The sequence below is a fragment of the Trichosurus vulpecula genome, chromosome 3, assembly GCF_011100635.1.
Source record: "Trichosurus vulpecula isolate mTriVul1 chromosome 3, mTriVul1.pri, whole genome shotgun sequence".
Classification (NCBI taxonomy): domain Eukaryota; kingdom Metazoa; phylum Chordata; class Mammalia; order Diprotodontia; family Phalangeridae; genus Trichosurus; species Trichosurus vulpecula.
Genome location: NC_050575.1, coordinates 155,854,552 through 155,871,044, shown reverse-complemented (window position 1 = coordinate 155,871,044; position 16,493 = coordinate 155,854,552). Strand labels below are relative to the sequence as shown.

Genomic DNA, 16,493 nt, shown 5'->3' with positions numbered 1-16,493 from the left:
TCTTTTAGAGCCTAACTCAGATGCAACTTCATGTGAGAAGTCTTCCTTGACTGCCCAGGTCAGCAAGGACCATGACATCTGACCATCACAGGACTTTTGTTTTATAACTCTAATGCATTGGTAATAGAATTGTGTATTATGGTTATTTGTGTTGGTGTCTTCTACTTGTCCTAGACCGGAAGCTCCATGAGCATAGTGACTTATCACACCCATGCTTTTCTTTATCCCACCCTGCAGTGAATGTAGTGATGTGAACTCAGTAGTCACTCAACAAATGTCTATTGAACACTAATGATATTGTTGGTCACTTGTTCTACCGCTTCTCCATCTGGCCCTTGGCACATTGAAATTGATTGTCAGGGAAAACAGAAATAATTCCTTGTTGAATATGCAGATTAGCTAGGCCTTTTGCTTCTCTGGGAGATAGAAAAAATCTCAGGAGCGAATTTCTGATGACACAAAGGGATTACTGCTGTTGACCTTTAATGATCCTGGCATTTGTTTCAATGGGGCAGATAAAGTGGGATGTTTTTGTATTTCTCAGCACTGAGACAATTGGGAGCCATTGATTTGTATCTGATGTGATATTGGGGGTAGGGAACTTTTCCATGCCCAGCCTGGGTGAGTTCGGGGCCCTTCGGGGCCCTGAACAGGATACTTAAGTGCAGAGGTTGGTGTTCTGTCTCGGAGCTCTGAGCCACAGCAAGAGTGGCGTGGGCCAGCCGTTGTGAGCTCCCTGGCTGAACACTCAGATGTTGGTAACTATGAATTGTATTTGGTCTGTAATTCAGGGTGCTGGTTTTTTCCCCTGAACTGAGTAGATGATATTTGTATGCTGGATTAAAGTAAGATTGTTAACCCCTTAACGTTGCTTTCCTTAGTAAAGCAAATGAAAAGGACCTGGGCTTGCCGCGTTCTGTGACCTGGTTGTTGTTGGCTTTACGCCCCCATAGCAGCTGCTAGCTGGTCAAAAAAAATCAACTTCATAAATAAAAGAAGGAGGAGACATGGTTAGACAACAATTAGTTTGAAAAATATTTCAGCATTTTAGTAGATTGTGGGCTCATTGGGAATTGAGCAGGCAGCCAAAAAAGCTAACGTGACCTCAGCTAAGGCATTCTTGTTATGTCGTTTTAGACTCTTCGTGACCCCATTTGGGGTTTTCTTGGCAAAGACACTGGAGCGGTTTGCCATTTTCTTCTCCAGCTCATTTTACAGATGTGGAAACTGAGGCAAACAAGGTTAGGTGACTTGCTCAGGGTCACATAGCTAACAAGTATCTGAGGCCAGATCTGAACTCAGGAAGATGAGTCTTCCTGACGCCAGGCCTGGCCCTCGATCCACTGTACCACCTAACTGCTCCTAGGAGAGGTATAGATATCAGAAATAAGGAGATTCTCCCTTGGTCAGATCACTTTCAGAGATTCAACAAGCACTTATTCAGTGCCTACTATTTGCTAGGCATTGTGCTTAAGTGCTTGATAAATGGTCATTCATTCACTGGAAGCTAACACTCCTATCCCTATCAATGAAGAAACCCTTTGTGGGGAGGGAGTTTTGGAGGTCATGATTAATAATAATAATAATAATAATAATGATAACAATAATAAGCATTTATATAGTACTTTGCATGTGCTATTTCATTTGGCCCTTACAACAACCTTGCTATAATTATCCCCATTTTACAGATGAGAAAACAGAGGCTGAGAGGGGTTAAGTGATTTGCCCAAGGTTACACAGCTACCAAGTGTCTGTAGCAGGATTATGAGCTGGAATCTTACAGATGCCAGTCCAATACTCTTCTGTTGGGCTCCCTAGCTGCTTGAGGTGACTGAGGGAAAGCTTTTCTTTGCCTCCCAGGGGTGCAGAGCTGAAACCTGCAAGATGTCTTTTCTTTCCAAGAAATGGTTTTCTTTTGGAAGCAGGAGCAGTATTCTCCACCCCCACCTCGCCCACCATTTTTTTTTTTTTTTTGGCTAAGAGCTGTTTGCAGAAACCAAGGTGGAGAATAAGACTCTGAAGACGGGGTTAGACAAGGTTAAACGGAAGATTCTTGCTATCTCTTTATATTACAGTAGCTGTGATCTTCTGTGCCTTCATTGTTTTGTTTCCCTTCTTTCTTTCCGTGATTTCTTAATAAATCAGCTTTTTAGCCCCAACCTTGTCTCAGTGGAATTCTGGAAGAGAAGGTTTGCTGACATTCAGCCCGGAGGCTGGGGGCACAGCTGGATTTCCTTGGAGGTCAGGTTTAGTAGTATGAAGAAGGGTCATACCTTTGAGGAGTAGGAGTTTTGGGGCTCAGCCCTGCAATCTGGTCCTCATCTTCCAGGGATATTTTAAATTTAATTTTATATCTATTCCTGCCACCTCCAAGGAAGATGTGAATTGTTTTCTTTGCAACTAAACAACCCACTGACATCACCAGCTAGTGGTGGCAGCAAAGATTGACCTGAGGGAGAGGGACTTGCTTGCCATTCTGGGTTCTTGGGCACTGGCCAGGGTGATCCAACCTCCACATCTGTCCCCTAAACTTGGCTCAAAATTGATCAGACATGCTCTTGCCTGCATGTCCTCCTGCCTGATTAGGGAGAGCAAAGCCCTCCAGCTCTGGCCTCGGTAGAGGAGCCCTTTTGTCTCAGGGCCTTATGTCCAGTGATCCACTAGGTATCATATCGGACACACAGGTTGATAAGCTGAGATTAAAGTTGATGGTAAAACAGGCCACAAAATAGCAGCTTGGCTGAAGGGCCTGCCCCATATATCTCAGAAAGGGCTCCAGTTCCTGTGATATAACAAATAGATGCTGCTCCAGGGAGAATGTCAAGGGGCAGAGCATTCAGGGACGCAAGAAGTTAGGGAGGATCTTGCTGCCTGAGAACTGAGGATCCCATATTCTGCCCTGTCCAGAGGTGGGAAAAGAAGTCTGTCTGGTTGTAGGACCCTGCTATTTGGCACAATGAATGGGGTTTGAGATACCACATGGAGACATACCTCCCTTCTCCTTTATCAAGCCCAAGACCCTAGAAAACCAGGATACCATTGTTCGATAGCCTTCAAAAATAGTACCTCTTAATAAGGGAATGGATTAGAGCAGGGATTTCATCAGTACGGACAATTCCCAGGTGAGGAAATGTTAAGAAAGTTATGTCTCCTCTCTACCTCACAGTCAGAGCATTGCTTAAAGCACTGAGAGGCTGGGTGATTTGCCCAGGGTCACACAGCCAGGATGCATCAGAGGCAGGCATTGAACCCAGGTCCTCCTGGCTCCAAAGCTGGCTCTCTATCCATCAGACAACACTTCCTTTCTGTATCTCTTAAATAAATGTATATATTTTTAAAGACACAAGTGGTCACTTACTAACTAAATCACCTCTGGGTGACATTAGAACTAGCCATGTAAAACACTGTCTTCCTTGCAAGGCAGCATAATGGGCCAGGTCACTGTAGGCCATGGGCCCGGCACTTCCATTAGAGATAGCCTAGCATTGTAGGAAGACCATTGGCTCTGAGGACCTGAGTTCAAATACTGATGATTATGCTTATTACTTGTGTGACCCTGGCCAACTCATTTAACGTTTCAGGCCACAGTGATCTCATCTGTAAGATGGGGGGTTGGACTTAATGATCTTTAAAGTCCCTTATAATTCTAAGTCTATGACTTGATGACCTCTAAGGTCCCCTCCAGCCCTAGACCCATGATCCTTTGACCTTGGCTCTTTCCTGCATGTATGAACTGGGAGTGAGGGTAGTGGGGCTCATTAGATTCCAGGGACTGGAAAAAAAAGACCCTGGAAAATAGTCTTATGTTCTCTGTAGGCTAACCTTTGATCCAAACTGCTTCTTAATAGCTTGATGGCCTGATGGTCCTTAGTAGTCTCCTGCCTGCAGTATTCCCATTATGGAGATAGAGGAGGAGAAGCAGGGAGTTTGGATAATCCACTGTTGGGATAAGCAATCTATGGTGGATAAAATATGGTCATAATGACCATAGACCAGAAGGTCTATGGCAAACATGGCCCACGGAGCCCAGCAATGCTTTAATGGGGCCCAGTTTCATGTCTCAGGATAAATAGAGTAGGGTGTCTTCTATGCTCAAGATACAAGGATACAATTTAAGACCTGTTCATTTGGTCCATCCTGTGAGTGATTTCACGGCTCTGCTCCTTCCCTCTTCTCCTGGTTCCCCCCAAATCTGGAGGTGTGGGGTGCTCAGGATCCTGTGCTGCTCAGTAAATGTAATTTGCTTTCTCCTACTCTAGAGACAACTCAAGGCCTCTTGAAGGGGGAAGGTAGACAGGGTCCAGGAAAGACAGGAAGGATGCAGGAGCCCCACTGAGCATAGAGACTACATAGACAGGATCTGAAAGGGAACCTGGAGTTCATCCAATCTCATTTTGCAGAACAGGAAACTGAAGCTCAAAGAGGTTACATCATTGCCCATAGTCATACAGAGCAGAATGAGCAGAGATAGGATGTGAATCCAGACCTTCTGAATCCAAGTCCAGTCTGTATCCTCTTAAATGCTGCTTAATAGTCACCTTCAGGAAGCCTTCTTAGCTAACCTCGCTTAGCTCTAACCACCCCACTGCTTTTGTTGCCCCTCCATATGTGCACAGAGAGATTGGAATAGCATGAGGGGGCTTTGATGTACATCTTGTCATCTTTCCACACAATACCATATGCTCATGAGACGTCACTATTTGGGAACAAGCTTCTTTTTCTCTGACCACCAAAGGCAACATTAACTTCTGATGGGGCAGGGGCCCCCAGGGTGGAGACACTGGGCACATCTGCCTTAGGGGCCCCCACTTTGTCCTCTCTCTCCCAACACTGGTGCCCTCCCTCTCTCGTGCAGCCTCTGGGGCACCTGGTGCTCTCTGAGTCGATGGTGCTCATTTCCCCAGGGCCTGAGATCCCTCAGTGTTTCTAAAGATTGTTCACTCTCAGTGACTAAGAAACCCCACGCAAATGATAGGATCTGAGCATTTGAAGCTGGAAGGGTTCTTGGTAGTCCATCTAATCTAACCTTCTCATTGTACAGAGAAGGACACAGAGGCCTCCAGAGGGGAGCACTTTGCCCAAGGTCACATGGATAGGAGGTGGTTAGTTGGGACTCAAACCCAGGTCCTTTGTTTCCAAATTCAGAAACTTTTCAACTTTACCATTCTCTAAAGGGATAGGGATATAGGGACTGGACCTGTGATTTTTTTTTCTATTCAGATAGAGAACTGGTAGAGTGGGAAAAGCAAATCTTGATTTTGTCACTTACTACCCATCTGACTGTGAGCGAATCACTTTATCACACTGGGCCTGTTTCCTCATTGGCAGAATAAGGAGACTTCAAGGTCCCTTCTGGCTCTAAATCTATTATTCTATGATAATAATGACAGGGAACATTTTTTTTTGGATTTTTTTTGGCAGGGCAATTGGGGTTAAGTGACTTGCCTAAGGTCACACAGCTAGTACATATGTCAAGTGTCTGAGGCCAAATTTGAACTCAGGTCCTCCTGACTCCAGGGTCAGTGCTCTACTCACTGCACCACCTAGCTGCCCCGACAGGGAACATTTATATAGTCCCCAGTATGTGCCAGACACTGTGCTCAGTGCTTTACAAAAATATTACATTTGATCCTCACAATCACCCTAGAAGGTGAGTGTTATCTTTATCCCCATTTTTCAGAAGGGGAAATTGGGGCAAATAGAGATTAAGTGATTTTCCCAGAATCTCACAGATAATAAGTGTCTATAGTCAGATCTGAACTTGGGTCTTCCTGACTCCAGGCCCAGAGCTCTATTCACTGTAGCATGTAGCTGCCTCCGATTTATTTCCAGATAAGGAAACTTCCTCTACCAATGAAGGTCAATGTATAGTCTTAGAAAATCTCCTAGACCATTGAGATGTTAAGTGACTTGCCCAAGATCTCACAGCCAGTATGTGTAAGAGGCAGGACTTGCATTCCATGCTTCCTGGCTCTGAGGCCCTCTCTCTATTCACTGCTATTATATGCAGTGGATTACAAATAGTGACTGGATATTCTTACTGCTGACAACTTATATCCGTTTTAATACTTGTCTGGCCAAATGGCACTAGGGGAAAAGTCTGCACTCAAACCCTAGGGATAATACATTCTCCAGGCAGCATTTTTGGATTGATTATCTGCTGTTTTGGGTTATCTGCTGTTCCACTGCACGAGTCCAAATGACTTAGAGCTGACCCCCATTTGATAAGCTTTATGTCGCTCCCTAGAGAAGCCCCTGCCTTACCTGTGTATTCGGGGAAGCAGATGGTCAGTGGTGATGTCTTGATTTTCTCTTCAAAGATGTCCTTCTTGTTCAAGAAGAGGATGATGGAGGTGTCGGTGAACCACTTGTTGTTACAGATGCTGTCAAAGAGCTTGAGGGATTCGTGCATGCGGTTCTGTAACAGAGCAGAGAGGGGCGTGAGGGGAAGGGTGCCACCCCCCACGGTGACCCGACATGCAGAGGGATCCAAGCCAGCTGAATCACCACTGACAACGAGAAAAGCAAAGGGAGAGTAGATTGAGGCTACGCAATGTGTGGCCTGGACAGGACTGGTGCAGAATGGTCCGCACAGACGTACACGAATGCGGTCCCTACTCCATTCAACACACAGGCAAGGACAGCGGGGCTGGGGCGGGGCTGTTTCAGGGGTGTGATAGGGAGGGGAGGCTGGGTAATCTAAAGGATTCCAGCTCATATATATGTAAATATATGTGGTCATGCATCATGCATGTAAAGGGGAAGGAGACTACTGTTGCCCACTGAACATGTCTACATGGAAACATGGCTCATGCAGATTTCTTTTGTCATGTTCTCATTCAATTTTGCCAGCAGGGTTTGGAGGTTGCACGCATTCAGTTGGATATCATTAACCAAGGACCGGTGAGATCCTCGAATTAATCCAGAGTTGGAAGCAGACACCAAGGGGGTACTGACATCTTGGTAATGATCTTGCTGTGACTTCTGTCCACTAGGTGATTAATTTTTAGCCTGGCTGGGCTAGGATTGAAGGGGAATTGATCAGTGGATTTTGGGGGGGGGTGAGTTTTTCTAGATGATGATCCAAGAAAATGTTGGGGGAGAAAAAACAAAACAACGAAACCAAAGAAACCAAACCAAAAAAAAATAGGAGTTTGGGCAGAACCAATAATAGGAAAAAAAACAAAACCACATGAAAATCAGAGGGCTGGACTGGGAGTCAGTAGGCTAACTTGTCCATATCAGCTTGTGGTTCAGGGGAGAGTATTAACTTGCTGGCCAATGAGTCCTGAGGTTTAAATACACAGAAGCCAGAGTAGCTTTGGGGTTATAGGATACGGAGATGAAGACTGAAAGAGGATGATGAAAAGGACAAATGAAAGCAAAGTGATTGATTCCTGGGGAAAGAAGGGAATTCACAGCAAAGTCACCCCTCATCATCCCAAACCTCTGCTGCTTTCAACTCTTAATGGGGTTGGCTTGATTTAGGGGAAGGGCTTCATACCTGACAGATTTGGTGGCTCTCTCAAAATATGTTCAGCTTTTGGTCTTTGTTGGGGAAGATAAGAGCAGGTAGTGGAGGAAAGGCTGTGGTGTGCAGAAACCTGGAGACATTTGGATGGAGGGGCTGATGCCAGAGCTGTGCTCTCCAGGAAAAGACGAGAGGCACCCCCGAGTCCCAGGGTGATGGCAGACAGGGTGGGGGGGCCTTGCCCCACTGAAGTTTGGATTCTGTCTCTGGATGGTACCAGCTGTGGGCCAGGGCCCAAGCCACTGGAAGTTTGTGTTTTGATAGTGGGTATTATGGGAACATAGAAAAAGTATCTTGTTTTATAAGTCCCTGGCCCACATCTTAGGCAGAAGCAGCTCCTCAGGCTGGGGTAGGAGGCCCTTGGGTACTTCCAATGGGTGGATTGCAGCTCAGGCTTTTATTCTTCTTCTTTTTTGTAGCAAAGAGGGATTCAGAACCCTTTCTTTCCAGTGAATCGGCCAAGATCAAGTTTGTGCTGGAGGCCTGAGGCTGGAGCCCACAGACTGTATGGATGTGTTTTTCTGCAGCTAGTGGGGGTGGTTATGTATATCTATCCTTTTTTCCCTATCACACCACAAGCTACATATGGCACAGACCTTATTTCATATATCTATGTTCGTGTATGTATATATATATATACATATATATATACATGTATGTGTGTGCACGTATATGTATATGTATATAAAAGGTACGTATGTCTATATTTATATCTATCTCTTTCTCATCTTCCCCACTCCCATGCCAGCCATAGCATTTAGCTAATGCTTCCATTCTCTAGCGATAACAGCTAATTATCAACAAGAGCTAACATTTCTATGGCACTTTAAGATTTGCAAAGCACTTTACACATAGTATCTCATCTGATCCTCCCAACAGCCCTGCAAGGTAGGTGCTATTATTATCCCTATTTTTTGTATAGGGCAGACAGAGGTTATATGATTTATTCAGGATCACACAGCTAGTGTCTGAGGTGACATTTGAACTCAGGTCTTCCTGGCTTCAAATCCAGCACTCTATATACACCGCTCCACCTAGCTGCCTGTAATGAGAGGGGGGTTCTCCGAAACTTATTTTCCTCACTCTACCTTTCCTCATCCTCTTTTCCTTCTCTTCTAATCTCATCTTTAAATTTGGCAAATTGGCCTCCTGGGAGCCTCAGGGGTTGGTGCACACTGAGACTCTAGCTGTCCCCTAAGGCATTAGCATCACAGAAGGTCCTGAGTGTACAGGATGAGGCCTGGACTGGATTCAAGGACTTCTCGAAATGAGGTGGCTCCAGTATCCTTGGAGACATGAGTCAAGACACAACCTAGCAAGGAGGGAAGCATGTGCAGGAGCTCCCTTCCTCAGGTGGGCCAGCCAAAACTCAATGCTTTTTGTCTCTGATGAGATAGCACCAAACAAACCAGCCCAATCTTGAAAAATCTGGACACTTTTAATGCTGCTGGGTTTTGGCTCCATTTACCCATTGGAGGAAGAAGATTATGCACTATAGAAGTTCTTAAATCCCTGTTACTTTTGACATCTTGAGTGCTTAATTTTTTAAAAAAGTGACAAGGTGGGGAGAGGCTGGCTGTTGGGAAGGGAGGAATGTGGGAGGAGACTTTCCTTTTGGTTCCCCCCAGAGTCTAAAGGTGGGGGAGGGTAAGAAAGGAACTGGGATTGTTCCCCTTCATCAACCAATCAATCACCCCTGCTACTCCTCCCTTCAGTCTCTCCCTGGGCTCTGGTTAGGAGTGAAGAGGCAGAAAGAATATTAGAAAGGCAAGGGAGAGGGGGAGGACAGGAAGGAAAAGATAGAAATAAGGAGAGAAATATGTTTGCCCAGGAACCTTTGTCATCCGCTTATCAGTGGTGGAGAAGAGATAAAATTGCCAATAGAAGCCCCACAATTACCAAAGCATGCTAGGAACTGGAATGAAATTCTGGATTCCATACTTCATCACCCTGGATGGATACTCTTAGAACTCAGATCCTCCAGGATTAGTCCAGAGGCACCAGGTCACCTGTAGCATAACCCAGATGGCATGGTGCTGCCAGATGTCTTGTCACCACTGCGGAGCCATTTCTAAAGGTTCATTTGGATTTTTGAAACTTTTTTTTCCCCAGCCCACACATCACATTTAGTTCTAGAAATATGTCTGTGCTACAAGCAACTTCCACAACCAAAAGCCCCTTTACATTGCTAATATGACTATAAACTTTGATCAATCATGAGGACTTTTTTTTTGTAGGTAAGATATTGCAGTAGAGTGAATTAAAAGCATTCAACAATGCAATCCAGTCTCCATCCCCTTGCCCTTTATACCTGATCCCAGGCCATCCCATCTTTGCCAAGTCCAGCCTGGCCGACTAGCCCTGTCTATGTCATCCCAAGTCTTGGTCACTCATCCCAGCCCATTCTAGCCCACTCAGTTTCCAAAAACACAATGACATTGGAAGAGAAACAATCTTTGTCCATTCTCCTTACAGTGCACACCTGTCTGCAATCTATTTTACACTGTCCAAGGTCTCCACGCCTGTCCCTTACTTTTACAGATGTGGATTCTGGGACTGAACATCAGATGAATGGTGTGTAGACCTTGCAAGTCAGGCAGCTTCTGCTACTGCTAAAAGTATAAAGCATAAAGGTGACTATCTGTATATACGATGCCAAAGGCAGACCCTGGAAATAGGTTCGAATTCCGGTAAGAGTAGTGAGGACCCAAATAATACATGGGAAAATGAGATTAAGTGACTTGTTAAGCTCATTTAGTGAGAGAGCCCAGATTAGGATAGATCAATGGACTTGTGGTCCAATGGTCTTCCCATTGTACCCTGATAGTCTCCCCATCTCACCAGAGATGGTCCCTTAAGAGTTGGACCCTTGTTAATGTTAATGAGGAGTGAGCATCGGTTCAATGAAAGGACTGACCCATCTATTCCTCAGGGATGCATAGTCCCTTTCCGCCATGCAAGGCAACCAAAAACCAAAGCAAACACTGATTGGCTTTCAGGAAGTCCAGGGCAAAACCCTCCTGAAAAGCAATCCACAAGGACTCAGACAAAGAGGAGGCCAGTTCTCGGGTTTCCCCGCCCTACTGACCGAGGACATCATTGTGGGCTCAGGTATCTTTTCCACGCAACTTACTGGGAGAAGCCAAAAACCGTGGGACGAACGAATTTCAAAAAGTTTCAACAGCTAGAATTCTTCCCAAGCCCCCAGCATGTGCCCAGCCCTGCAGCTGTCAGCAGAATCTGAAGAAAGCCCCTTTTCTTGGGTAGAATGGGTGCTGAAAGCCCAGCTTCGTAGAAGGATCAGGGCTGAGGAATGAAGCTTGCCCTGGATGTGTGTTTTGGGCATAATGGATCACCCAGGAACCAAAATTGGTTCATTTCAATGTACCCAAGTAGTGTCTCCTTTCCAAACACACACACACACACACACACACACACACACCCCACACTGACAGACACACACACACTAATACTAATCCTATTTTACATCTTCAATGTACTTCTACATTTTTAAAGAGTGTTCATGACTATTGCTATATTTGATCCTTACAACAAGAAATTAGGCAGGGCAAAGATCATCTTGATTTGACAGATGAAGAAAATGAGGCACAGAGAGGTTGTTACTTGTTCAAGGTCACACAGGGAGTAGGTGAAAGAACCAACATTATACCTCGGATCTCTTGACTCCTGATGCAGGGTTCTTTCTCTCATACCATGCTATCTCCCCACCACACCATCATCAGACCATCGTCAGTGCTGGTAGGGAGCATGTAGCAATTCAATTAAAAAAATGACCTATTCACTTCTCATTTGGAAGACAAATGAACAAAGCCACCACCGTCCTCCATAAAGGTACAAATCACATCACCCCAGCTCCCATTTTAGCTCTGACAATGCTCTCAGGAACACTCAGCCATTCACTGGCCTCTCTAAGTACATTGCCATTTTGAAGGGTGAGGGGTAGGAATGTTATTTTTCCATCAGACCTATGATTTTCACTTGTGTAAGGAACTTCCTATTTGCCGATGCAGATCAGCACCTACTCTGTGACTTTTCATCTTGGCCAGCTGCCTGAAGTACTGAGAAGCTACATGACCTGCCCAGAGTCACAAGCTAGTAGGTTTTACAGGTGGGACCTGAACTCAGGTCTTCCTGGCTCGAAGGCCAATCCAGGACACCACACTGGCTTGCCATTGCAGCCATGTTGATTTAAGTAGGCAGGCTTCTGCTGGAGGGAGGCCGTGTACTCTGGTTGGATATAGTTATATGAATGGACTCTAAAGAAGGCTCTGTAGGACCCTGGAAGATTGACTCACAGCATTTTGGTGGCCAGCAGCTTTGCCATCCTTAAAACTATATCTGTTGTGCTAAACATGGGAGTTGTCAACCTTTTTTACATCATGGACCCTTTAGCAGTTTGGTGAAGCCTATGAACCCTTCTCAGAACATTTTTTTAAATGCATAAAATAAAATCCATAGGATTACAAAGGAAACCAATTATATTGTAATAAAGTTATCAAAATTATTTTTTAAAAAGTTCAAGGACTCCAAGTTAAGAATGATTGCTCTAGATTAAGGCTGGTACCAGAGAGTGCCAAGTAATTTTCTTCCGACTAGAACAAGAGCCAGTTACACCGGTTAAGATCAAGTTTCAATAAGTACCACATTCATTGATCTAGAACTAACCAGAATCAAGTACTCTCTTAAGACGTTGGCTTTTCTAACAAGGCCTACAGTCACCAATGGCTTTTCTGGCAAAGTCTAAGAGGGGACTATGGCTTGGCTATGGACTGTGGTTTCCATTTTATTTTCCTTATTTGCCTATAGACTTACTTCTCTTTTAGGCTTTAACTGATTTCTTTCTGATCAACTACGTGATTCAATGGCGAAGTGTTTACTCCTGAGGCCCAACTTCTTTTAAGAAATCCACAGGGAACTTTTCTGGCAGTCTCAGGTTTTCCTGAGTGTTGCCATTTTTTTTTTCCTTTTTCTGCATCGGCTCTTAAGTGGTGATTCACACCCAGTGGCCTTTGTCAAACAGGAACCAGAAATCTGTAGCGTTCTTTAATCGAAGGCATCCCCACCTTGGGTTCAACACTAACTGAAACTGACTCTTTCTTCTTGCCTGTCCCAGGTCCAAATTCTGGAGCAGACCACAGAGAACTCACCCCCCAGCCAGGATCTAACCTCTCACCAAAGGCCAAGGAGGAGGCACTCACCGTGGTTTCGTCTTCATGGAGCACCTGGTCGTAACCGCTCAGAGCGACACAGAAGATGATTGCTGTGACATCCTCGAAGCAGTGAATCCACTTCTTGCGTTCAGATCTCTGGCCCCCGACATCAAACAGCCTGAGAGACAGAGAGCGATGGGGAAAGTAGGGGATGATGCCATTGCCCAAGGCAGGTACTTTCTCTCTCTGCATCGCCAACCTTCATCCCCTCCCCTCCCCTATAATGATGTATGAATGTGGGAGAAGGGGACAGGAGACTGAGACTTTCTTTTTACAACCAGTGTCCTAGGGCTCTGCACCTCAAAGGGCTTCCCTCACCCCCACGGGCATGGCTCCTGAAGGCAGCAATACAACTGGCAGGTAAACCATAAGAACCTTCCTCCTGTCCTCAAAACTCTTCCACTTGTTTTCTGGGCCCCTCTACTTCCAGGGCTATTCTCAAACCTCTGAGGGGTACAGAAGAGTACAGTACTTTGGATCACACTCAAGATCCTGATAATCCCACTGGGGATCAACCTAAACTGGGGAACCTCCTCCTTTCAAGATAAGAATGGCAAACCTTGATGATTATATGGTGGTGTTAACTTTTTGAAGCTATCTTGTCTTCATTCAACCCTTAAAATTGTCCTATGAGGCAATTAAGGTCGATACTATCCTCGTTTTATAGATGAAGAAACTAAGACCCAGGGTGGGGAGTCACAAGTTCAAGGTCACACAGTGAGTTGGGGCAGAATTGGTCTAGGACCTCAGCCTCCTGACTCCTTGGGCCTGTTCCTTTCAGTACTATAAGGGCTGCAGGAGCAGTAGACCCCCATGGTGGGGTGTTGGGGGGGGAAACCACATTTTTTTTCAAAACTGGATTAATCTCATTAACCTCAATCAAAACAAATGGAGGGGTTGGGGGATGATGATGGGAGCAGTCTACAGATGACTCAACAGCCCCAGAACATCTGTACTGACTGCAGAAGAGAGGCCAACCTGGGCTGCTCTGGGAGACAGGATCAGCATTGCCCCAACTTCAGAGAAAGCCATACCCTTAGCTCTTAGGATCTGCAGTCTAATTAAATTAGGAGCGAACAAACCAATCAGTCTGGTGTCAGATCAACTTTTCAGGCTCTCCCTAAATGACAGTAGCTTTGGGAATGGCCCTTGGAGGACAGTGGCTCAGAAATCACCTGACTCTAGCCCTGTGATCCCACCCTGGGCCAACCCTCATGAATCCAGGAGCCATCAGGATTCTTCTAGCTTATGGTTAGAGTGGGCCCAGCCTCTGATGGCAAGTAAGAGGTGTCTCCAAGCCTCAAACATAGCTATGGACTCTTGACCACATTCTCCATAAACATAGCCCAAAGAGTGGGCTGGGCACATTTGGTCTAGGTAACAAGGCCTGTCTCAACAGTAATGGCAGGGCAATCAGGATCCTCAAGGGATGGGTGCTCTGTTGAAGAGTATGGCCAAGTTCCCCTTTGTTCATGGCTTTAGGCCTTCTGAACATGAAGCAGATTATTGGACTGTAGGGCAAAGCTGTCCAAATCTCAGGCCTATCATATGTGTCCTCATCAATACTTCTTGTGAATTGGAACAATTACCACAGCTTCCCATGGGTCATCAAAGGAGCCCTATTCTTCTCACATCAGGAACTTCTCCTGGGACCCCTACGGAGAAGACTCGGTGCTGCATATGGACTTTCCAACCCCCTGCCCCACCTCCCCAGCCCCAGGTACAGAGATATAGACATTTAAAGTCAGTGAAAGAACAGAACTAGCCGGATCTTAAGAATCCAGGCTGGGAGAACAGGGCTTTGTGGAAAATGGAAGCATGTGTTTTGTTTCTTCTTTCAATCCTGAGAGAAATCCAGTGTGTAACCCCCACACCCTCTGCAAAGACTTTCCAGAGAAACCCTTTCCTCTTTTCAGCTAGCTGGCACCAACACTCAGGACACTTGAGAAGTCTGCCTTTTACATCCACCCTTCTCTCAGACTTTATTCTTTTCTTTGGATTCTTCAAGGGGATATTTTCCAGAAGGTAGTGGGACATATATGGTTCTTTTCCCTGACTGCTCCTACCCAGATGTGGTCACACCAGACCCTGTAGGACCCTCTCAAAATATCTGGGCCTGTATGAGCACAGGTGGAGGTATCCCTTTCTCAGGGAGCGGACAATGTGTATTTTTCCTCTATCTCCCCTCCATCCCCATTCTGCTTAATCCATTGAAATGATCACCTCCTCTGCTCACAGGGACCTGATCTTCCTCCCCTGCAGGTTAAAGTTCCCATAGCAGTACTTGATACCACATCTGGTGTGCTGCCCACTTTTGCTCCTTCTCTCCACCCGTACAAACCTTACCCATCCTTCAAGGTCTGGCTCATGGCCTACTGCACTGAAGCCTCCTGTGATCACTCCTGTCAAAACCAATTTGTCTCTTGTCTGAAGAAACTTGCTGGGCTTTTGAATTAACACAGAATCTTAAAGTTGAAAGAGCCATAGTAGCTATCTACTCTGGTTGGTATCCAAGCTGCCATCTTGCTTCTGCCTAAAGGTCAACCTTCAGGGAGGGGGAACAGCCTCCCAAGTCAGCCTATTCCACTTTGGTTTATCTCTAATTATCAGGAAGTTTCTCCTTACATCAAATCTAAATCTGCCTCTCTACAGCTGTTACCCTTTGCTCTTCTGCCTCATGAGGCCAAGCAGAACAAGCCTAATCCCTCTTCCAAACAATAGTCGTCTAAAATACCCAACCATGGATATTGTAACTCTCCTGAATCTTCTCTTCTCTAGAATAAACACCTTTCTCCCTCCATTTCTTCCTTCAATCAATGTTCATTTCATATTATACCTTGTACTCCTTAACATACAAGGCCCCATAGTCTCTGATTGTTCCATATGTGTAATTCCTACCTCCACAATCAGGCTCCTTGAGGACAGACTTCACATTTGCTCCTTTTCTATAACCCCTCTCCCCACCCCCCTGGACCCAGCATACATCTGAGAAAACAACCAGTGTTTGGTCCATGCAGACTAAGTGACTTGAATGGCAGCTCCCTTACAGCAGCAGCAGCAGCAGAAGAGGAGGAGGAGGTTGAAGTTGAAGATCTCTTAACACTAGCTTGACTCTTTGGTCATGAAGTTAGTCCTTGTTTATCTGGATGGCCCATCTACTTGCCTTGAGACATTTTCCAAATACTATGGGTATTTTCCATTGACCTCACCTGAAGTGGAGGTTTTTGAATGTGAAATGGGTTTCTACGATGCCAGTGGTTTTGACCCTGGTTCGGAGGATGTCTTGCTCTGTGGGCTGGTAGTCCCCGGCTCCGATTCGATCTAAGCTGTCTAGGTAGCTGGAAAAAGACAAAACATAAAAGGAACATGCTGGCTTATGTACACTGACGAGGACACTCTTAGAAAACTCTCTAAGCATATGGCAGCTCCCGACCTTGCCTCACCGACCCTTCATCGTCTCAGTCTCTCTTGTATGTCTGGGAACTATCCAGAATTTCCCCACTGCCTCTGTGCAGGACCAGCTCAGCTACACTGACAGTCCCAGGCTGTTTGCAAGCTACAGGTTCTTACTGGAGCCTCTGACTAGTAGAAACGAAGTCTCCCTCCCAACAGTGGGAGTGACCTTCCTTACTCTGATACCTGGTTTACACACATCCTTGGCTTGACTTTTCCTTCTTTGAACCATTCCTGATCCTCCCAGCCTAAGCTAATGCTTCTAGTATCCTATTCCA

General features: G+C 45.6%; 1 protein-coding gene across 2 annotated transcripts in view; it reads right to left on the bottom strand.

Moving 5' to 3' along the window:
- The window catches only part of GNAO1 (G protein subunit alpha o1), a 252,292-nt gene that overhangs the window by 22,588 nt on the left and 213,211 nt on the right, over positions 1-16,493 (bottom strand). Inside the window, exons 5-7 of one of the 2 annotated variants that reach the window (XM_036752428.1) lie at positions 15,972-16,100; positions 12,751-12,880; positions 6,265-6,418 (exon numbers count right to left, since the gene is read on the bottom strand). In XM_036752428.1, coding sequence (XP_036608323.1) covers positions 6,265-6,418; positions 12,751-12,880; positions 15,972-16,100 — 413 coding nt within the window. The remainder of the gene's footprint in view (positions 1-6,264; positions 6,419-12,750; positions 12,881-15,971; positions 16,101-16,493) is intronic. The other variant, XM_036752427.1, reaches the window with a different exon arrangement.